The sequence below is a fragment of the Macrosteles quadrilineatus genome, unplaced genomic scaffold, assembly GCF_028750875.1.
Source record: "Macrosteles quadrilineatus isolate MER2022 unplaced genomic scaffold, UCM_ALF_1.0 Scaffold_3__2_contigs__length_128488019, whole genome shotgun sequence".
NCBI lineage: Eukaryota > Metazoa > Arthropoda > Insecta > Hemiptera > Cicadellidae > Macrosteles > Macrosteles quadrilineatus.
Window position 1 is genome coordinate 32,562,740 of NW_026542596.1, and position 23,840 is coordinate 32,586,579.

Sequence of the window (23,840 nt, forward strand, 5' to 3'; positions counted from 1 at the left end):
TGTGAACGCAAAAACTGCATATTATGTTTTGAAGAATTTAAATCCACATTTGTTACATTAATAAGATCTAATATGATTGCGCACAAGAGGCGAATAGACCTAGCATGATAAAATACAATAACCTATCTTACTTAGGAAAAATAAATAAACTAGGACAAGCGTACAATATAAAAATCACAGTATTTTAATGGAATACAGTCACCATCCACGGAGAGGAGAACTTGATGACAGAGAGCCGAAGTTTAGCCAACACTGAATAACTGAAAATTTGCAAAACATATAGCCAACATTAAAAATTGTATTAACACACACTGTAATACTTAACATTCTAATGTTGTTCAAAAATTTAATTTAAACTCAACAACTCTTGCATTTCATGCAATAAATTTTATTTTATCACTCACGACACAATGATTTTCTACAAGGAAACTCTATTGCATATATCGAAATTTTCTTTGTCCTAGGACGCACGAGCCTGGGATTGTTTTTCACATTACTTTCGGCTAGACTTTGGGTTGCGGCATTATGACTTAGATATAATCCATTGGTGACTTGGCGGGGATCGAACCCGGGGCCTCAGTGACTGAAGTCCCGCGCTTTAACCACTACGCCAGCTCGCTCCCCGCATATCTCGAAAATAGACTCTGTTGTTCCGATTGTGTACTACTTATATCTTTTGAAAATGATTTATTATCAGTTAAATCAATTCAGCTGAATTCAGTTTTAAATTAATTTGTTACCAATGACCTTCTGATCGTTATTATAATTGCTTATTTGAAAACTTCATACATATACTGACGTTCGTGATTGATATAAATTTCTACAAAAATAGTGGTAACAATCGTTATTTCCTCATTCGTGCGCTCGAGGCTCAACTTGTAGATAAGCCCAGCTTAAATGTTGTATAAATGTTATAGCAAGAGCAGAATAATACAAATCTCAATCGAGTTCAAATCGGCTTACGGCTTTATGCCACGACGTTTCAAGTCTACATCAAGCTTGTGTAAAGCATTTTACTACAATAGTTAAGAAGTAAAAAAGCTCGATTGGTTTTGTTACACATTTATTTAAAAATTGTGTTTAATTTGATCGTTAAGTACATTGGAAATATTTAAGAAAAAAGCTAAATATTGTATTAAAGAGAATATTTCGATAATTTAAGAAAACCTAAGCCTGCCACTTAAAGTATTTACAGTAACAGGTTGTAAATAAGCTTAAAAAAGTTGTTACGACGTTATGCAAGTGTAAAAGTGTGCATTGAATGCTTGTTACGTGTTGAATTGACATTTTTATGCAAAAATGTTCAATAACGCTTGCATGCACAGAAATGAAACGACTATGTGATGACAGATTGTTTTAGTTTTTGCAACATTTGTTTGTCGTATCGATATTATCCACTGGGTTGATCGTCAAACTAAGTCAATTTACAATGCTATGTTGAAGGAATAGTAAAGATACTTATGCATATTTCACTTTTGTAATGTGTCTGTGTGGTAAGACATACATTTAATGAAATAATCTTAATATTTATAATGGGAAATTAAAAAAAATGAAAATAAATTCTATTGTTTGATCACTGACTCTTACAGTTTTCTTTTATTTCTTCATCCTTGAATGATGAAGAATGTCCCTGTTTTAAAAATTACTTCAGTGTAGGACTGTGGGTGAACGAAATGACAATTCTCCTTCATTGAGGTGAACATAGGGCCTCAAGGTTCTCTCTTACAGCAAACTTCTAAAACAAGGTTTTGATATTATCACATAATGCCACTGGGGATTGACGGAATTTGTACTTTGGACCTCGAGGACCGAAGCCCTGCAAGCAGCAGCCTAGCTACAGCAACTGTTATGCATAAAAAATTACATTATCATAAGCTCATCCGGGGTAGAGTGCGGGCTTTTGGTCCCTGGTTCCAACCCCCCCCCCTTCCACAAATCACCAATGCATTTTATCTAAGTGATAATACACAACCCCTATGTCTGGCCTGCAGAAAAAAAAACGGTCCATACCTAGTTATACCTGTCGTGGTACCGTTTGGAGATGTTCTGCATGTACAACTCTAACTCCTTCTGCAGCTCAGCGTGGTCCACATCTTGCAGACTGGAGTTGCTGATGTTGTTGTGAAGGTTGCGGTCAGACTCGTGATGATTACCAAGACCAGTTACTACGTACTGCTCCATAGTTGCCTCTCGATGCAGGCACGATATGCACGACATCGTGGTCGTCTTCTCGGTCGCGCCCAACCTCGTCTCCATGATGTCTGGTGTTATGTAGCTACTCTCCGACTTCTGTGAGATTATTAGTGTTTTTCATTTTATTGTATTTTAAGTTATTTGTAATTTGAATTTCTTTCGAAACTCGATTTAACCAGGTTTTTAATTTAAATAAAGCACGTGATTATACCACGTGAGACCACAGTGAAAATAATATATATACAGGGTGATTGGTACTCATTGTGACAAAAATCTTTTTTGTGTAAGTACAAAGTAAATTAAGTGATGATGAATATAAGAGGTTCAAAGTGTAAACATTAGCTTCCCAAATAATTATTTTAAGTTATAAAAAAACCATGTTTTTAAACTTAATACATTGTAATTATCTGTAAACGGATTTGAGTAGATAATGTCATTTTCGTGTTCTACATTAAAGTTTGAATAAGAATAATAGAAAATGACTAAGGATCAGTTGTAAAAACTCCATTGTAAATAGATTTAAAGAAAAAAATAAGGTGTATGATACGAATTAAAAAAACATTGCATTTTTCTACACCCTGTATACAAGAAGGTGACTAATCATGTTAAAAACTACGCCTTTTAAAATATTTCCAACCATATGCTACACTATTGAGCGTTAGGACTGCTTATGTGTGCTTCAGTGGTTTGAAGACTCCAAAACATGGTGTTTTGAACATTTTAAATATAGATAGTTGGCATGTATTAAGAATATCAGTTTGAACAGTAAAAACAGTAAAAAGTTCCCTGTTTTCTAGCATTCAACCCCAAAACAAAAGCATTTCTAAGCTTATAAGAACCACAACACATAATTTTAATCAAACCCAGCTGTTTTCCTAAAATCCGATATTTTGTTATTAAATAGGTGAAATAACATAAGTGCAATAACTTTTGAACCGTACTTTTTACGAAAATGGGATCAGTAACATTTTGTTTAAAATTTTAAGGACCATAACTTACTAATTTTAATCAAAACCGGCCTTTTTCCCAAAATAAAAATTTTCATTACTATGAGGGTTTTATGGCAAAATAACATAATCCACAATAACTTTGGACAACCTTTCACATTTATAATATTAGTAAGATCAGTATGATGATGATAAATCTAATTAGAATTACAAACTTTTGGGAAACCGTAAACCCATAATTGAATAAAAGGTCTTAAGCGAAACTTCACAGAAAAATTAAGTTTTTTCGCTATGCACGAACCTCAATTAAACGGCTGAATTATATTTCATTTAAAATACAGGGTGTTTCAAAACTCTCTCCCGAAACTCAGCGGGCATGCTTCTTAGGACAAGACAAAAAACAAATATTGTCTAAGCATAAGCCTTATCTCGCTTCGTTTTCCGTCTGGCAATGTGTATGTATATTTTATATAACTTCCTATAACCTTGGAACCCCTTGAGGTGCCAAGTTCAAAACTGGTACGTGTATGATGACATATAGGAACTATTTTTTTGCATAGCATCAAGTTTCTACTTTGTATAATTTAAAAATAGCGGTCCTTTTTATTTTTTTAAATCTTAATATCTCAAAAACCATAGTATTAATACATATATTACAAACTACCAAAAGGATGGAAATTTAATTCCCTTTTCAGAAATGTACAATTTGTACAGGGTCATTATACAAACAGCGGACAAAAATAAAATTTTCTGAAGTTAAAACTAAAAATTTGGGCAAATTCAATAAATTTGCAGAGGTATTACCTGTATTAAAATTGTATAAATAAATAAATAAAAATGAAGACATGAATATATATATATATATATATATATATATAAATAAAAATGAACGACAATGAATAAATGAATGAATGGATGGATGGATGAATGAATGAATGAATGAATGAATGAATGAATGAATGAACGAACGAACGAACGAACGAACGAACGAACGAACGAACGCACGAACGAACGAACGAACGCACGAACGAACGAACGAACGAACGAACGAATGAATGAATGCTAGAACGAACAAATGAATGAATGGATGAATGAATGAATGAATGGATGAATGAATGAATGAATGAGTAATGTAATGAATAATGAATAATGTATGAATTAATGAACAAATGAACGAACGAATTAATGGATTAATGAATGAATAGATTGATGAATGAATAGATGGATGAATGAATGGATGAATGAAGGAATAAATGAATGAATAAACAAATTAATAAATAGTATCCTCACCTGGCCCTTCACACTAGAGTCTCCTCTGTCCGAGTGGGAGGGGGCAGATTGTGAGTCTGTGGCAGTCACGCTTTTTGAACCTGGCCCGTTGAACGCCCTCTGCTGTCTAGAGAGCACGGAGTAGCTTCGTCGTCCGGTCGCACCACAGCAGCACCGGCACAAACTGTCCTGTCCGGACAACAGAGCACGGCCTGCTTGCGTTAGTGTGTTCTCTACATCGCCCAGGCATTAATCGCATTTACAGAATGAATAATGTATAGACGAAACATGGTATTTACGCCATGAATACTATAAGTATCCCGCCGCAGCAAACCTGCCAACTAAGCGAATTTCCATCTGCCTAAATTGATTTTTAATTAAAGCTATTTATATGACGTTAGGTCTAACGTGCACCTAGGTTTGCTGCTACAGGGAAACTAATTAAGTGTGTTTTTTGTAAAATATATGTATTATTAATATGTAATGTATAAAATAAATAAATTTACCGAGTTTGATCAAAATATATCCATAAACAAGCAAACTAGAACATTTTACAATATTCTGCTTAGGAATAACATCGCAGGAAGGTCTAGTGAGAAATTGGGAAACTTTGTGTTTTGGGGGAAAACCCCATTTTCACCCCATAAAACCCCCCGTTGAACCTCGTTTCCGTTTCTATGGACCGATCATGCTGGTTCGCGAACTCATTCAAGTTTATCTTTCCTTACACCTTCAAGCCAAATTTCATCAAAATCGGAAAAAATACACAAGTTATCACGTTCACGAACACATTTATAGGTAACTATGTATATACAATTTTTACGAATGGTGTTTTTGGTTTCTGGGGACTAGGTCTTACCATACCACAGTAGTAGCCCCTAGGCTGTTTTGCCGCACCAGCTGATTTGACCGTTAAGCGGAAATGACGTGTAAAGCCGGAAATGACGGGGGATTTGACAGTTAGGTACGATAGGGGTGGAAATGGCGTGTTTTATAGCGGATTTGAGCTGACGTCATAATTAGGATGATCATATGATTTTCAAGGTCATTTGTTTGTGTTTTAAAAAAAGGAAGCTAGCCTACAGTTGTAGTGTAGGATAGCTTCCTTGTTTTGTTTATTGTTTATTTGTATAAAACATGAGGGATGACAATAACTTACATACTATTACAATAAATAAGGAAAACATGTGCGAACGTACGTATCTAGAGTGAGCGTTTGCTAAAGTGTAAAACGAATGAGTTTATTGGTGGCCTTTATAAAGGCCGTTTTGTGTAGTTCGGCGACGCTTGTGTACTTGGATGTTTACTTCTTCAACTCCTCTATTGTATTATGGAGCTCTTTCCATCTTGCCATGTCTGCATTGTGCTCGGCCCATTCGATGTTGTCTCGAGGCTGAGCGCACCAAACACGATCAAATTTGCGTCGAATCTCTTTCTCCTCCTCTAGCAGTTGAAGTAGTTTTTTTTCCTTTCGTTTTCGCTCCTGCTCTTCTGCTTCGATGCATGCTTGGTGTAGGTCAGAGTCTTCAATATCACTTGTCCACTGTTGTTGTTGTTGTTGTTGTTGTTGTTGTTGTTGTAGGTTGGCCATCTTGTGCAAAGTAAACGAGAAAGGTTGAGTTGACTGGTGAAGAGCTGGATGCGAAGTGACTGTTGCGTGTAAAGAAGTGCAGGTCCCTGACGAAGTGGGCGGAGCTAAAGCAGTAGAGGTGGGGGAAAGTAGTAGAGGTGGGGGAGAGCATCATGAGGGCATCATTCCATCCGTTTTAAAAGTATTTTGATTCTACGTCCCTTGTCTTGTGAGTGATGTTTCCGTTTTTCTTGATACGTTTTACAATTACATTGACAATAGGAGAACGATTCACATTTTTTACAAGCCATTCCATCTACTTGACATTCAGGTGTTTTGAAACACTTTAGATTACAACAATAGTATTTTAAATCGTATTCCGATTTGGGATCAAAAGATGAATTGGAATTACACTGTGACATGTTGCTCGACTGAATTCTAAAACAAGAATGAAAAGCAATGTGTTGTGAGCTGCTATTTATAGTGCAAGAGTCAGCAGCTCTCATGCATCTGTCACAAGTTAGTCTACATTTTTCCATAGTAGGTTAACCATTTGTGTTAGATCGTGTATGTAATTTTGATGCTTGTCTTGATATGTTTTACACCTACATTTGCAATAGCCAACAGACTCACATTTTTTACAAGCTTTTCCATCAACTTTACTTTCAGGCTTTCTAAAACATTTTAAATTACAACAATAGTAATCCAAATCGTATTTGGATTTGTAAACAAAAGGTAAATTGTATTTACGCTGTGACATGATGCTCGGTGAATTGTTAAAACAAGACTGAGAGCAACTGCGTGTAAGACCTGTTATTTATAGTAAAAAAGTTCAAGGTCATTTGTTTGAATTTTAAAAAAAGAAACAACATATCAGCATATAGAATTAATTATATGCTGCTATGTTGTTTCCTCTTTTAATTTTTTTATTTATTTTTTTAATGACAAAAACATTTAACAAACATATGTACATAGATGGTTATTTACAGAAAAAACTTAAAACTAACATTGATGGGTGATGTGTAGAGATAGTTCAGTGGAATTGTTTCCGCAAACTCCGTGTGATACCAAATAGAGGGATCCTGGTTGAATACCTCGCAGGTCTTCGTTTTGTAGTTGCTGTACAAATCGTCTTGGAAGATAAACTTGAAATTTCGGTTCATCACCTGGTGAAAACGGTGCCTCGCTCAGTGATGCTAAAATTGCGTCTCCATGTGAAGTTTCTGTCTTCTTCAGCTCGTGAACGATGTAGTGTTTGTGTTCCTTCAATTCGTGACATTTCTTAGTAGTAAAAAAAAAAAAAAAAAAAAAAACTTAGAATGCTGGATTTGGACTGGGTGTTGAACTGATCCACCAAAGACTGGAGAAACTGTTGTGAAGCCATTTTCTTGATTAGGACTACCCTGTGAGATGTTGCCTCTGCGATGTCTGGAGTAATACTGATGAGGATCCTGAGACTGTCCACTGTATTTATAGCACACGTTCCCCCCTCCACTGCTATTTCCTTCGTAATACTTCCACTGTTGCTGTTTGAATTTATTTTTGTCCCAATAGTGAAGAACTAGAAAATTAGCTAATCGGTATGCGTTTTGTAGTGCACATTGTGTTACTGTGCGATAAGAGTGATCTGTTAAAGTACAAATAGGTCCATAATTAATTTGATGATCCTTGTCCATTCTTATGTCGAAAACATCGTGATATGTGTATTGTTGTATCCATTGTCTTTTTTCCGATCCTCTTGTATAAATATGGGAAAACTTGTTAGAAAAATGATACATGATATTGTTCAAGTGCTTATAGCTTATCAATCCTTCGTTCCACTGAATATGGTGAAAATGTTTGGTTATCCATTTGTTTGTTCTTCTTGCTTTGTCATTCAATTGGTTTACTGAAAATGGAGCTTCAAATATAAACGGGTATACGACATGTGTAATCAAATCTAAAATCACTAATTCTTTTATCACAAATTCATCTTTGTTATCACGAAATGCTTGAAATTCTATTACACAGGGTTTTATATCCATAATGTTAACCCTATCTACACACCACCACGTATAGTGTTCAACTGAATTCACACCGCGCCTTGGTCACTCTTTTATACTGTTTTTCTTTAATTACACTTCTTGGGTTGCTGGTTCTTCTTGGTTTATAGTTTCATATTCTTCAACAGCTTCTATCGCTTCTATCGCTTCTTCATCAATTGATTCGAAGTTCCTTAACTGTCTCCACATACCAACTTCATGAGGCAATCTATTAAAAATAGATGTATCCACGTGTCCGTATAATATGGTGCTTTCCGGTTGTTTTTCCAGTGTATCAATTAAATACTCTTTGATGATTGAACTTGAGAATACAAGTTGTTTCATATATCTAGAGATAGGAGACGTTGCATGCATTAAAATGTAGAATTCTTCACGTGAGAGTAAAATTTTACTTTCATGTTGAGTTAAATCTCTAAATCGTACTTGTAGTGTTCCACGATTCTTTACTATGTCAATTTCATTGTCAGAATCCAAAAGTCGAATATTAGTTTTCCTTCCGCAAACATTAGTATTTAAGTAACATTCAATTAGATTTAAATGTTTTAGAAAAGATTCCCATGCCGTTTCAGAAAATATAACCATTTTTGTACCATGCTGCAAGATTACTGTAGGTGTATATTCCGAAGATTTCATTAGTCCAGCTGTTACACTTTTACCCAAACATAGTGAGATAGGATAGTAAATGCGTAGGAAAACTTCTTTCAAAATATTAATTGGGATTGTATCTTCATCTTTCCGCTTCCTTTTAGTGCCATTTTTTTTAGTTTTTTCTTCTTTTTGTTCCTTGTCCTCCTTGTCTTCTTGTTTTCGAAACTTTAAAAACTCTTCTATTTCATTGACGATTTCTTGATGGTTTTCTTGATCCAATAATGCTGCTTCCTCTGCATCCTTTTGTACGACTGATGGAGAACTCATTTTACTCATGATGTAGTGTAGGATGTTACCCATTCAACGAACGAGCAAAGACTGATTGGTGGTGTGCGAAGCTCCTCCTTTTATAGCCGACTGGTGGTTGTGGTGAAACTCATTTACAACACTGTTTTGACTAATCCCGTCAATGGTGTGTACGTTACAATTTTATCATGCAAAATTAAACAATATGCAGATGTTGCATCAGGAACGTTCTCTTCAAACTCCATTTCTATTTTTATATCCACACTTGATGACTTAACAGATTCGTTTTGTTTTGAACAATCTATTACAATTATTGGAGCTTTTGATTCGTACTGCTCGGGAGACAGTATCGGGGTGTTTGTTTTCCCGTAGTATGAACTTTGGAATCTAGCGTACATATCATACAAAACAGTGTACCTCTTCTTAGTGAAAGAAATATTAAAGTTGTCGTAAGGGAAAAATTGTGAATTAAGAAACACTTTACAATTTGTTAGTTTGCAATGATCGAAATGACCGGCATTAGCTAGTATATTATTCCTTTTTTTTGTTTGTAGTGCAAATATTACATATCTTGCTTTTTCCAAATGAGTAGATGTTTTTACAGTCCATGTATGTCTTTGTGTTTTAGGTAAAACTGGATATTCATGAAATTCCCAACTTCTGAATGGTATTACAATATCTCTATCTGATTTCAGTTGTCTCAACAGTGTTATTCTATGTTCGTCATTTAATCGCACATGTGGTACTCTCCAAACGATTTTGTCCAAAGTTAAATTCCAGTCTAAATTTGCATCAGTGGTTCCAGTTGCTGCGCAAATAGTATCCTTATCATTTGATGATCTTAATAACACTAATTCCTGTTTCACATTTATTATTACTCTTCTGTAATCTTCAGCAAAGCCTAGAAATAATTTCAATGGTATGTAGAAATCAAAGTTCCCTGCAGAATCAGGGGTGATTGTGTCGTTATCGGGTGCAACCCATCCTCCAATTCTTAACAAATTCTTCTCGTTTTGTGTCAAAGATGCTAATCCTTTTAATGTGCTTGTTAAACCTACTTTCTTTGTAGAATCCACAGTTACTCCAGATATTTCATATCTAATTTCATCAAATAAAAATGCCATTGGATTATTGATAAAAGGAACGGTGGTTCCAGCTGTTCCATCTTTTTTTGTTACTCTTCCTTCAATATATAGATAACTTTCGCACGGAAGAGTGTAAATATCCTGTTGTTGTATAGGAATTCTAATTTCATCATTATTATTCAATTTTGACGAAGCGTAGGGGTTGTGCGTGTGATACTCCTTTTCCCATAAAGTCTCGTCTAATGTCGGTCCTTGTGCTATATCCAGTATTTCCATTTTCAATGAGTTTTAATCCAATATCCTGTAAAAACCGAATGTTTTCAGTAGTTAATCCTTTTGCAGATGATGAGCTAGTTAGGTGTTTACCCGACAACTCTCTCTTCTTGAATGACAATCCCATGGTTTAGGTTGATGCTTTTATGTGAATCCTGATCGTAATACGTTCTTCTCTGAAGTCTATGAGGTTTCCGTCTTGATCTAGTATGTTCAACACGATGTCTGAAACCACACTGGTGTTTAAGGGAAGGTACACCAAGTTTTGTGGCTTTTCCACAATCTTAAAACCTGGGGCGACTGTCGGATAGAATGTGTGCAATATATGACTATTCTCTCCATCTCTGTATGATCCTTGTATAATGTTACATGTAATGTCTATCGTATTAACTTTCAGTATTGTTACAGTTTTATCACCAGAATAGGTCTTTTTAGGTTCTAGTATTGGAGTTGTTTCAGAAAATCCCAATAATCCTCCAATTGAATGTTTTTGAGTAAAATCAATATAATAGGAAGAAGTTATTTCAGCTTTCATGGTATTGTTATTTCCTCTTATTGTTATATATTCTTTTTCTGATTCCTTTTGAACAAGTTCGTTAAGTTCTTCGTTTTTCATTTGTTTTTGTATAAATTCGTTAATATGGTCTATTTCGTAAGATCCTGTCGGTAAACTAATTTCTTTCATTGGTGTTAATTCTCCCAAATTATTTTTGCTTTTGTAATAGTGTAATTTGTTATTGACTCCTTCAGAAATATTTGGAATAGAATTGTATGTTGTTAAATCCAATAATGCAGCTTCCCATAATCTTCCTTTTTGCAATCGTAGAGCTGGAAATAGAATACTGCGCAGAGTTGATGAAGTGCCGGTCAATGAGACCGTATAGGAAGACATCTTAAAGTTGACTAACGCTTCTAGCTAAAAAATCTAAACATAAGTGTCCGCAAATTGTTGTATTGTCAGGTTGTTCTCTGTTATAGTTGTAAAATACTTGTTTTGCTGTGCGAAAGTAACGTTGAAGCTCTTTAGGTGGTGGCATATTACCGTAACTATCGAAATAATAAATAATTCGATCAAGTTTTTTATAACATATCCAATGAGTGCCAGGACCTTCACTGTTTTCTAAATTAACTATTCCAGTCTCATTTTTCCATATTTTACCGGGCAATGCATCTTTCATAAACACTCCTCTAAAAAATGGTATTTTCATACAAGAAGCGTATATAATTAATTCTTTATTTGTCAACTCTTTGTTTGGAATTAGTATTTGTTTTTTCTTGTTTAATGCACACGGTATGGTCTTAAGTATAATCCTCCTCCTTTTTTTATCATTGACCATATTGTTGGTTTCTTGTTTTTTTTATTTTGATTATTCCTTCTTTTCCTTTTAATACTACCTCCTTGCTTTTTAACCGTTCGTTTTCGGCCTTTCCTCCTCTTTCCTCCTCCAAACGTAGTTTTTGTCTTCATTGCTGCTGTTACTGCCAAAGCTGCTGCTTTTTCACCAAAACTTGCGTCACTAGATTTTACTCTTTGCCAAGCCTTTTCAGCAAGCGCTCTATCCGCTATGGATCTATTTTTTGTATCTGCAAACTTTGAATATGCTATATCGTGCTGTTTGCAAGCTTGATCTAGTTTATTTATTCCAGAATCTCCTCTTTCCAGACGTTTTTTCAATTTTGTTCCAGGTCTGTATTGATATCCTCCAGGCAAATGCAGTTCTACTGGTAGTAAATCTATTGTTTTGTTAACAATTGCTCCAATTGGTTTAGATAATAGAGAAACTGCTGATGATGTCAATCCTCTTCCTCTCTTCAAGCTCTCTATATCACGACTGATGTGCTTAACCTTTAACATCTCTATTTATAGGGGAATGTACCCACATCGGCTTCACTCCTCAAGTGTTTGACAATGAATGTTTCATTTATGAATTGATTTCTTATTATGTACCTTTATCAATCCATATTATACTTTTTTGTATTTTCATCTTCTTTGTTATATTTTGAATATGTTGTATCATTACGTCATGTGTGTACTTCTTCATTTTGTTCATCTTTTATTAACACTTGCTTTTTTATATTATCTTTCATCTAATCCAAAGTCACCGCTTCGTGAGGTAAAACTGCATTGTAAACATTTTTCTAATGGTGAAATCTTTCTACAGGTTTAGTTCTAAGCATCTTTGTTCTGCTAGACATAAAATATTGCTTCATAATAACCCTATCAATCCATTGATCTCTTTGATCTGGATGCACTTTGTTATGTCCTGGATATGCTGGTATCATATTGTGAAAATCAAACATTACAGTACCCAAAAGTCTAGCAAGATAGTTTACATTGACAGCATTATCCATTTGTTGTGGATCTTCAAGATTTGTAATTCTTTTATTATTACATGTGTATATTTCTTCATTTTGTTCATCTTTTATTATACACTGGCTTTTTATATGATCTTTCATCTGATCCAAAGTTACCGCTTCGTGAGGTAAAACTGCATTATGAACATTTGCTAATGGTAAGTTTTTACAATCAAAAGTGGTGGTCTTTATATTATTATGTTTATATTCATCGGTTATTACAGGAACTTGTTTAAAAACTACCACATCTTCAGGATTTACTCCACCTTTTACATTAGTTATCTTTTTGTTCTCAGCATGCCAATTTCCATTCTTTTGTAACATGATTTGACTTACAGTGGCAGCATCTGTTGGTTTTAATCCTTCTTTAACCTTATGTAATATTTTACCTTTGCAATCAATTTGTTCACTATCGTGAATAATACAATTATCTTTAACATATTTGAGGTTAACTGCATCCGAATCTTCTTTAGGGTATCCTATATCATTTATAACAAAGTTATAAAAAGAGAATCTATCTTCTTTTCTTTCAGGGATTATAGAATGTAAATATCCTTTATTGACTGAATCTTGACTATCGACAGGATCAGCTAAGTTTGTAACTCTTCTGTTTTTAACATCGTAAACTTCATTATTAACTTGTAAAGTATTTGACAGTTTTGAAAGTAAATAATCTTTGGTGACGGAATCGGAGTTTTCTATTGGTTCACCAACATTTGTTATTCTATGAGACTTGGCATTATAAGAGTCGTTTTGAAGTTGTAAGCTCAACAATTTTTCACTTTTTAAAGTTTTCAAATTTATTGCATCATTATCATCTTCTGGATCTTTTACAAACTTCAATCGTTTGCTGCTTATGTTATAATCTCCTTCAGCTGTTAATGGTAAACTATATCTTTTACCATTGGGTTTTGGTTTTTCTCCAAAATTGGAATACCTTCCAAACTTGTCCACGCTCATGATTCAACTGAGTTCCCTCGATTCTTGTCCTCCTTTTATATGCGATGATTAAGCAATAATCCTTCGATTTCGTAGTTCATCGATTAAAGCTACCCATTCATTGTCCAATCCGGTATGACCGGCTTCCATGGCTTCATGTAATAATCTCATTCGATCAACCAGCTTATTGACATCATTATAATATATTATGTTGGTATTGTATAGACTTTTTAATAATCCTTTCCCTGAAGATGTAGGTTCGTTGGTTCTTGGTCTTTTGTGTAACACATATAATTCAGCTGTAGATATAGCTCTTCTTTTAAGTTGAGATTTTTTCACTTGTGTTGGAAAAAGATCAGCTATGACACTTGTGTATTTTATTGATCGATTTCGATAAATGGGCAAATCTTTGGAATACTGCTTTTTATGTGCATTTGTATCATTTAGTATATTTTTAAACACTGATAGGTCTTTTTTGGTATATTTACCAGGTTTGTTTTTAAAAATAAGTTCAAACAGTCCTGTTGTACCTTTATATTTTTGGTTACCAATAAGGATGTTATCGTTTTCATCAATATCCAAATTACTGTCTCCAATCATAATACCATTGTCTTCTAGTCTAGCTCCATAAATATGATATCTTCGATTAGCCTGTGTTGAATGTAACATCTTTAATAAATATTTTCTGCCCAAATTCCCTTTGAATGCTATGTTTGTGCTTAATGTACTTAGATTTGTAGGATTAGTAGATCCTTCTTCTTGACCTGCGGAAAATCCTTCTTTTTCTCTTGAATCTTCAGTTTCTTCAGTTTCTTCTGTTTCTTCACTTTCTTCACTTTCACCACTTTCTTCAGTTGATTGAAATTGTTTGTATTGTTCATAATCTCTTGATTCTTTTTCATACTTAGAAATCGGTAGAATAGCATCTCCTTCGAAAGGTTTTTCAATATTTTTAACTAATCTGTTTAAAGGATCAGTAACGGGTTTAAACGTTGATTCTATAAACTTTTCTCTTTCACTTATACCTAACTTCAGAGCTCTGTTTTTATGTCTAATAGAATCACTAAGTGATTTTATTTCTTTTAAGAGCTTTTCTTGACTTGCCATGTTTACAGTACGAAGTGTTGATTTGAAATAGTGATATTTAGTGAAGCAGAACCTATTTATCAAACCCTATTCTATATCGTCCGTCTTTTATGGCTTGTTCTTTCATAATGACCAAAAATCCATACTTTTCTGCCCATGCTTTTCCACAAATTTGTTTAAACTTATCAAATGACATATCAGCATTTACATGATCGTTATATACGTGTTTCAGGTTGGTTTCATCTTGTTTGAACAAAATTATAACATTTGCATTATCTCTGATAAGCTGCTTTGGAATTTTACTGTATGTTTGTCCTATATATATGCTGTCGATATTATTATGTCTTCCCATGGCGAAATAGTTCCTAATAGTATCATGATTTTCACACGAAACGTCATCAAATAGAAATACTGAATATGGTTTAGCTTGGTTTGGTTGCAAAACTTTATCACTGGCGTTAAATTTATAAAGGTTAACACCTGACACCTTCGATATGATTTTCTCCAACAATTGATACTTTGGCTGATGTAGTGACTTTGAAAAAATATATAAGTTATTAAACCTCAATCCTTTAGGATTTGTAATCAAATTAAATACGACATTAGTTTTTCCACAGTTTGAAGGACCACTTATAATACATCTGACTGTGTTTGGAAGTAAACTTCCATGTTTGCCAGTGTTGATTGTGTCGTTATCAACAGTGTAATCATCAATATTACTAATGTTGAATTGATCTTTATGACAAACAATCTCCATCTTATTCGAAATCCAATAGTACAATGAGCTGTTCCCGTTAAATTAGGTCTTTTATAGGTATCCAAGAATCTTCTGTTTTGTTAAAACCTAACCATCGTACTTTAACTTGGTCTTTTTTCCTTTGTAACACTTTTTCAACAAAATATACATCACCTACTGTAGATTTTAATAGTTCATGTCCGTAGAACGCACCTTGTAACAAATTGCCTTTATTATCCTTTAATATGTATGTTTCTGGTATAGTTGGTTGCACTTTGTATATGGTAAATACTTCATTTGTCCAATTAGGTAGATATTTTTTAGTAAATATCGTTTTATACTTACTTATTCGAACTTTATCATTTACATTGAATTTTCTAGGCTTCTTTATTTCAACCTTAGGTTTTGTATTGTGCTTTATTCTTTTTAATACAAGTTTAGCATTTTTACTGTTTACTTCATTTGGTGTCATCCCAATAGTTCTGTGAAACCTGTTGTTGTAATCACTTATTAACTTTGGTAAAATATCAATCCATAAGTAGGTTCCTCTGTTTGAAAACATTTTATACATCGCTCCTTTTAACGTTCTATTAAATCTTTCAATTATAGCCGCTTTTTTTTCAGATTTGGTTGAGTAGTGGTTTATGTTGTATTTTTCCATTAACTTTGAAAAACTTTTATTAAAGTATTCTTTGCCATCATCAGTTTGTAAATGTTTCATTTTGTTTTTATCTCTCTTTATAGCGATTTCCATGGCTTGTGTTACGCTTTTACCAGTTTTATCCTTTAATGGTAATGCATCTGCAACTTTGGTAAAACAGTTAATCACTGTAAGTATATAATGATGTCCTTTATTTATTTTACTATATGGTCGCATTTCAATCAAATCTGCTTGATACAAATCATTTATTCCTTTAACAGTTGTATTTCTTCTTGGAAAGTTTACTCTTGCAGGTTTGTGTAGCTCATTTACAATGTTTTCTTTAAAAGCCATTATGTTGTTTTCACTGTCAATGTTGGCAAAGTAATGATTTTCATTTTTTCTTGCATCTCCTTATATAGGTCAAGGTCATTCTAACCTTGTGTAAAAAAGGGGGAACACAGCGGACAATGCTGTGTTCCCCCAATTTTACGGAAAGGAGAAAGGATAAGTGGTGTAGGACGATGAAAAGGTAATTAGTCGATAGGGTTAAGGGAATAGTGACCAAATGGAAGTGTGTGGATCCGGTCTGGTAGGATGTGTCGTTTGTCATCGTTGCAGGAGAGCGCCTTCTTAACTTCTGTCACGCTGTACAGTTGATGATTATAACTCCTGATTGTGTTGAAGTGTGCAGTTATAACTTTATCTTCATACAACACTTGCTTGTAGTCTTCAAAAAGTACATTTTTCTTCAAATACAAATTCTTTACGCCTTTTGCATTTTTTATAATGTTGTCATCATGTAGTTTCACAGCATACAATTTTGATATAAGTGCTACGATTTCTTCAAGTAACACTCCGTTAGCCTCATCTTTAAATTTCCCTAATACTTTCTTGTTTCTGTCCTGATCGTAGTTCGGATGATCTTTAGGATAGTCAGAAAAATCAAATTCATCTTTATATACAAATGTGCGAAGATCTCTATACATATCTTGAGTAATTATCTTGTAAATAAAAGCATCTGTATCCATGTAAGTTATAACTATGTTCTCTCTTCCATAATGTGCAACCATCTTGTTGTAGTGAAAATCATACATGTGCGTTTTTGATATATCTAATATTGACATTCCTATATACAAAGGTCGATCCATTTTTATACTAGTTTTCTTCATAGATACGGCAACAAGGTTTTCATTAATGATTACTGATGATCCAAAGTTGGGCTTCTGTACAAGTTTCTCCAATTTCCTAGCATCTGTTATAAGTTTTACATTTTTGTGTTTCCTTTTATTTTCCAGAGTTTTACCAAATATCGCATTGTTCATTAATTTAAAAAAGTCCTTTTGGAAGGCTGACGTTGCTGCTGCTCTTCTTGTAGTGTTGGAATCGATGTAAGGTTTCAGCCAGCAAGATTGAGTAAATTCTAAAACTCTGTGTACTTTGGTTAGACGAAGTCCTAATTCAAGTGCTTGTTGTACAATCCAAAAGTGCGCAACATATCTTTGTTTGTTATTTAAATTCATCATTAATTTAGGATGTTTTCCAGTTGGTGAAATTTCAGTTTTTGGTAAAAGAGGAAGATCGTAGTGAAGGTCGTGTAGATGTTCTGGGTACTCGAAATCGCAGTCTAAAATATATCCTGTATCACCATGTTTTGGAATTTGAACAATATCTCCAATTGACTCTGGGTCTATCCATTTAAAGTTATCATATGGAAGGGGGTTGGACATTGCCCATCCATACAAATTGTTTGCATCAAAATACCCTAGATAAACTGATGGCTCTTGCTGATTGTAGTTTGGCAGGTCTTTATTGTTGGCTTTCACATGTCTTACAACGCTTTGAGTCAATCCTCCTCTGACACCGGACTCAATCATCAGCACCATATCAATATCTGTTAAAAGTTGAAGTTTGCAATTGGTTTCTTTTAACATCGCCTGCCAAGCTAATCCTGGAGAGGTGAAAGAATGAAGAGGGTCTAATCCGTATGCTTCCAAACAGGTGTTTCTGAATTCCTCCATTACATCACAAAGCAGGGTCACATCGAGTTTAACATAAAAATCTGAATAATCTCCTAATGTTTCCATATGAAGTTCGTTCCAAACTCTGCATGCATGTTGGTAATCTTCTGGTGATATTTCTGAATTGTTCAGCTTGTTGCTAAAGGCTTCTGGCGGAGGAAGTGATGTCTCGTCAAATCTGTGCAATCCATCGATGTAATCATAAGGAAATACTCCTTTTCGAAGAACTAAATCCAATTTATTGTTGTCCACTATTTTACTTGTTTCTATTAAATTTTCTCTTGTCAAATTTTCTGATAGTTTCATAAGACTAGTAGGCATAAATCTGTAGGAGTCAAGAAATCTGAGTTTAATTTTACCGACCTTTTTTGAAAAACTAATAAACCTTTCCATCGTTACGGCTAATACATCAATTTTACCATTGTCCCTTCCTAATTCAGGTATTATAAAATGTCCATCATAACCGCTCAAGTTGTGCATTACAATTGGAATATAGTTAGGAATTTTATAGTTTAAGTTGCAGGCGTTACACGCAGCACCTCTGTAGCTTCCAGTCAGATGGTCGTGGTCATGCACTTTATGATTATATTCTGTAAATGTCTTCTTGCATAGATAACATGATATTGATAAATCGTATTCTTGAACTTCAACGGGTGACATAGGTGTCATAGGTTTTACCTGTGTATAAATTGCCTCTACTTTTTCAGCTATATTGTAAAGCTCGTCAACAAAGTGTTTAGCTGCATCTTCACCACGATACACTTTTGGTTCAGCTGTCAGTCCATAATCTTGTAAATATTCTTCGGAAAGCGTTGACTTGATGAGTAGACAAAAACTGTTGGGTGAATGTAACTGGTACTTGTTTCTTCTTGATGTTTCCTCCTCTTGATGTTCCAATGGTAGTAGTGTAGATTCAAAATCAGCATACACAACAATAGGGATTCTATATTGATGAATGACGTTATTAAACTGTACAAATGCTCTATCACGTGCTGGCAAGTTAATCTTAACTTCATCATGTCCGTTGCATAACCTTTTATGCTCCATTAACCATTCAGAACCTCCTTTTCTTAAAGGTTTATTTACATGACAAAAACATCTTTTACAAATTGTTTTACTTCCTCCTGTTTTCTTTGACACTTGTAATGATAGCAGTCTGTTGAAATTCTTAATATATACATAGTGCGATATTTCACCTTTGGTGATTAATAATAAGTCTGTGTGATTATTTAGTTCGTGTGCACTTATACGTAGAGGATATACATTGTTTGATGAATCTAAACCATATATATTTACAGAAGCGGTTGGGTTCTTTTTTTCAAACTTGGTGATATCTTTGATTTTTACAGGGTAGCTCATTCCTTGAAAATTATAATTGTGCTGTACTTCTTCATATTCTCTTCCTACCCTTTGCGGATCATTATTTTTGACATATTTTACCAACATTGAATATTTAAAACATTCAGTATCATTATTTTGTACATTTACACAAGATTTAGTATTAGCAATTTTCTTGGGTAGAGGAATATAGCTACTACCTCTCATTCCATATCAGTGTTTATGCACTCTTACATCCAAGCCCGATATGTTCAATACAGTCCATCCTGATCCTCTGCCTTCATGTTCTTGCAATTTCGTCAAAAGTTCTTCAAAACATTCATCTACTATTGATTCAATATCTGAGGCAAACATAATGTTTCTGTTTTTTGTTAAAAATCCTCTAGGTGATGTTTCATTTTGTATGTTGGTAAACATAACATCCAGCAATAGTCCAAACTTTATAAAATTTAATCTTTGTAATTCACTTTGCAACGTTTTAATAACTAGTCTTTTTGCACTAAACATAAATTCTTCCAGTTTTAATGCGGCATTGTCAATTTTGAAATGTGTTACCACTTTACCTGGTAGAGCATGAGCGTGTAGTTCCACATTTGTTGAAGATGTAGCAGTTGAAGGTGAAGTTGAAAGTTTAGGTGCGTAATGGATAACACTTGGTCTTGAAGTGGATGATTTCGGGTCTTTTTCTTCTTGGCCTCTTGAAGTCGATGGTCTTGGTTCTTTTTCTTCTGTATTTCTTGAGGTAGATGGTTTGGGTTCTTCTTCTTCTTCTTGTCCTATTTTATACAATTCTTCAATTAAGTCTTGATATCCTTCCAATTCCTCATAATTTGTAGGATGATCGTCTATTTCATGAAGTAGAAGATCTATTTCATCCTCAAACGTGGCTTGACAAATGGCACAGCGTAGCATGGAAGTAGATGGTTTTGGTTCTTCTTCTCCTCGATCTCTTGAAGTAGATGGTGTCGGTTCTTCTTCTTCTCCTTGTCCTATTTTATTCAATTCTTCAATCAAGTCTTGATATCCTTCCAATTCCTCTTCATTTGTAGGATGATCGACTATTTCATGAAGTAGAAGATCTATTTCATCCTCGAATATGGCTTGACAAATGGCGCAGCGTAGCATGTTGTAGATGTTCTCTATTCAAGAAGCAGCAGCATACTGATGAAAGATGTAAACATCCACCCCTATTTATACCATTCCCTCCCCTCTCTCCCCTCTACTACTACTATTAAATTAATGACATCACCCCATTTCCCAATTTCTTTATAATCTAACGTAAATACAGGCTATTCTTCAACTTTCAAACATATTTATAGAAAAACAAGGTATTTTATTTTTTACTAACTATTCCGGTTTAGTAGGTCAAGGTCATTGCAGGATAATAAAAAAATGTGTGAACAATTCGTTTAGTTCTGAAACACGTTTTTACACATGTTATACCAGAACTAAATAAATTGGTCAGACATTTTTTTATTCAAAATTTGGAAAAAGTTATTTACTGTTCAAAACTTGGAAAAGCCCCAATTTACTGTGTTATAGACAAACCCAACCTACCCACGTCCCATTTTTTTTTATTTGTTAGTACTCTTCATCAATTTCACTATCCAATAAATCCATCATTTCCGACAGAATTCGCTCTTCCATTTCACCATTCATTAATTGTATCATGTCCGACAGCATTTTTTCATCATCATCTTCTTTTAATTTTTCAACGTGGTTATCAATTATAGCACTAGCTTCTTTCATTTCTCCCACAGTCCTCATTCTTGCTTCTTCAACTTCCTTTTCTAAAAACCTTATTCTTTCAATTGATAAATTTATAATTTGAAGTTTAGATGTTCCTTTTTTAGCTTTGAGTATGGTTCTCAATACCTCAAATGTTTCATTTAGCTTCATCACCCTCCTTCTTTCTCTTTCATTATGTCTAATCTTTTGTTTATCCATCTTGACTAAGCTTGCGTTTGCGAGTTCCAAAAATAAGAATGTTTAATGCAGGATGTCAAACCTCTTTTATACCTCCATATAGTGGTGGGGGGTAGACCACTCCCCACTTTACTTTATAGTAGTGGGGGAAATGGGTAACATTTTCTTTTATTGTTGAACCATGGAATTTTTAAATTCTTTAAGTAGGTCAAGGTCATTGTCAAATAATAAAAAAATGTGTGAACAATTTATTTAACCCAGCAACATGTTTTCTTAAACATGATATACCAGAATTAAACAAATTGCTCAGACATTTTTTTCAAAATTTTGAAAAAGCCGATTTACTGTGTCTTTTATGATTTTATGATTATCAGGATTTAAAAGAAATTAAATATTTCAAAGATTAAAAATTTAGAAATAGAAAATTTACTGTATTTGTTTTGGAAATTGATGATTTGCAAAACAAACTCCCAACCCACCCTCTCATTTTAATTTTTGTACACTATCAGAGTCAGAGTCAGAGTCGGAGTCAGAGTCAAACAATCGTCTTCTACTTCTAAACATTGCACTAAACATTATATGACTTGTTGTAGGTGTTTCCCTTAGCTCAACAAGTTTCTCCGAGCATACCATCTCTTCAGTAGATGATGAATCTTCAACAAGTAGAAAACTTCTATCTTCTTCATCTAACTCTTCATCAGTCAATACTTCCAAATTTTCGTCACCATCCGATTCCAACTCTTCTTCGGATAAAGATTCTTCCTCCAAGTCTATGTCTTCTTCCTCTGAACCAGCTTCAAAAACAATGTTTTCCAATAAGGTTTTTAAAAAAGAAGTTGTCGGGAAAATATTGTCCACAGGAGACATAATGTACAAGAGTGGTAAATCTGAAGTAACTGATTGTACCTCAGCAAACATGTTATATAGACAAACCCCCACCATTTACCTTTACCCCCACCCTTAACCTTTACTCCATTTTGTTTTTAGTTATTGCGGTCTGGTTTTATGTAGAATGTGGCAGTCACAATATACCCTTTTTCTAACATTTCCACTAGCCTTCGAATTATTTTATTAAATCGTACATCAGTTAATTCTAGTTTCAACCCGTTTGCTTCTGAGTTCCAGATGTTTCTCTCTTCCTTCCACAAAGTAAAATGACATGTCACACTATGATTTAAATATTTTTCTAAACTTCCCCTGAATGCAAATGCTTCTTGAAGGTTTTTTAAGTTTCTTTTAATTATTATTGTAGCTGGGGAATTCATAGTTAAACTTGCCTCTGCTAGCTCCAATCTAAGAATGAATCGTGTGCAATATCAAGCGTCATTTATACCTTTATGTACTGGTGGGGGTAAAGGGGGGTGGGGTTAAACAAACCACCTTAATTTTAGTAGTGGTAGAAATTGATATTATCATTATTTTAAAATTTTGCAGAAATTTCTAAGTTTAAGAAGTGGGTCAAGGTCATTGCAAGATAATCAAAAAAATGTGTGAACAATTCATTTAATTCTGCAGCATGTTTTTACACATGATGTATCAGAATTAAACAAATTGCTCACACATTTTTTTTAAGAATTTGGAAAAATTGAATTTACTGTGTTATCTTTGGTAATGTAAAATGTTAAAAGGAAAAAAATTACCGTGTCTTTTTGATCTTGGAAATTGAAGATTTCCAAGACAATCTTCCTTTAGCATCCCGGATAAGGTAGTCAGTTCTTTTCGGATGTTCAGGGTTTACAACATCTCTTGGTAATCTAATTGAAAAATGCTCTCCTGTATCGTTACGTTTTATAATGATGTTATTAAACCATACACATCTGACAAAGAAATATTTCGTACACCTTTTCATCCTTCTTACCCGGATTGCTTTGGGAAGTTCTTTAATTTTATTGGAAGACTCTGTGGTTTTATTGTGTTTTGAATGAATGGAGCACATATCACTATTCAAAACACAAACCTTTTCACAGTGTTCCCCCTTACTAGCACCCTTTTTAAAAACATATCGACACTTAGAGAGGGTGTGTGCAAATTTTCTTCTCCTGTCAGCAATTAATTGTTTACACTTATCTGAAGGAGAAGTGTGAAGGTGGTCAAAGGATTTGGAAGTGGCTGGTAGGGAGTCTTTTAGAGGAGATATGATGGGTGGTGGAATAGTGAATTGTAAAGGTGGAGTTGTCGAGGGAGAAATACATGGTGTAGAAGTTGGAGGTGGAGATGCAGTTCTAGTAGCAGTAGGTGTTGATAGAATATCAGCAACAGTGCAGTCAGAGGACGAGGAAGAGCTTGTAGATGAATCAGATGAGGTTAACTCCGAAGAAGATGAACAAGACGAACTTGATTGTGAAGATGAAGATGAAGACAATATTTCAATCAGTGGAGGAGATTGATCACCAATGGCTCGGAAGGTGTATTGTTCTTCTGCTCCAGGACTTGCACCTTCTGACTGCAGTATTTCTCGAAGAACCGATTTTGGATCTGACGCATGTGATGAAATTAAAATATATCGAGGAAGAGACTTTGAAGATG

The 23,840-nt window shown here is 34.2% G+C and overlaps 1 protein-coding gene across 1 annotated transcript; it reads right to left on the bottom strand.

The window, feature by feature from the left end:
• Positions 1-235: 235 nt before the first annotated feature.
• Positions 236-22,181, bottom strand: LOC128989090 (uncharacterized). Its single transcript, XM_054410948.1, has 4 exons — positions 21,818-22,181; positions 4,431-4,642; positions 2,011-2,289; positions 236-260 (listed from the first exon to the last, which is right to left on the bottom strand). The coding sequence occupies exons 1-3, from the start codon at positions 22,179-22,181 to the stop codon at positions 2,011-2,013; spliced, it is 855 nt and encodes a 284-aa protein (XP_054266923.1). The 3' UTR covers positions 236-260.
• Between the last annotated feature and the right edge of the window lie 1,659 nt (positions 22,182-23,840).

Bases quoted from the DNA above. Each gene is read 5' to 3' on its own strand.
- LOC128989090 (XM_054410948.1), bottom strand. From the start codon at position 22,181: ATGTCTCCTGTGGACAATATTTTCCCGACAACTTCTTTTTTAAAAACC. The intron at 4,643-21,817 runs GTGTACAAAAAT...TGGGCGATGTAG, and splicing joins CTCTGACTCTGACTCTGATA to AGAACACACTAACGCAAGCA. The intron at 2,290-4,430 runs GTGAGGATACTA...ATAATCTCACAG, and splicing joins ACTCTAGTGTGAAGGGCCAG to AAGTCGGAGAGTAGCTACAT.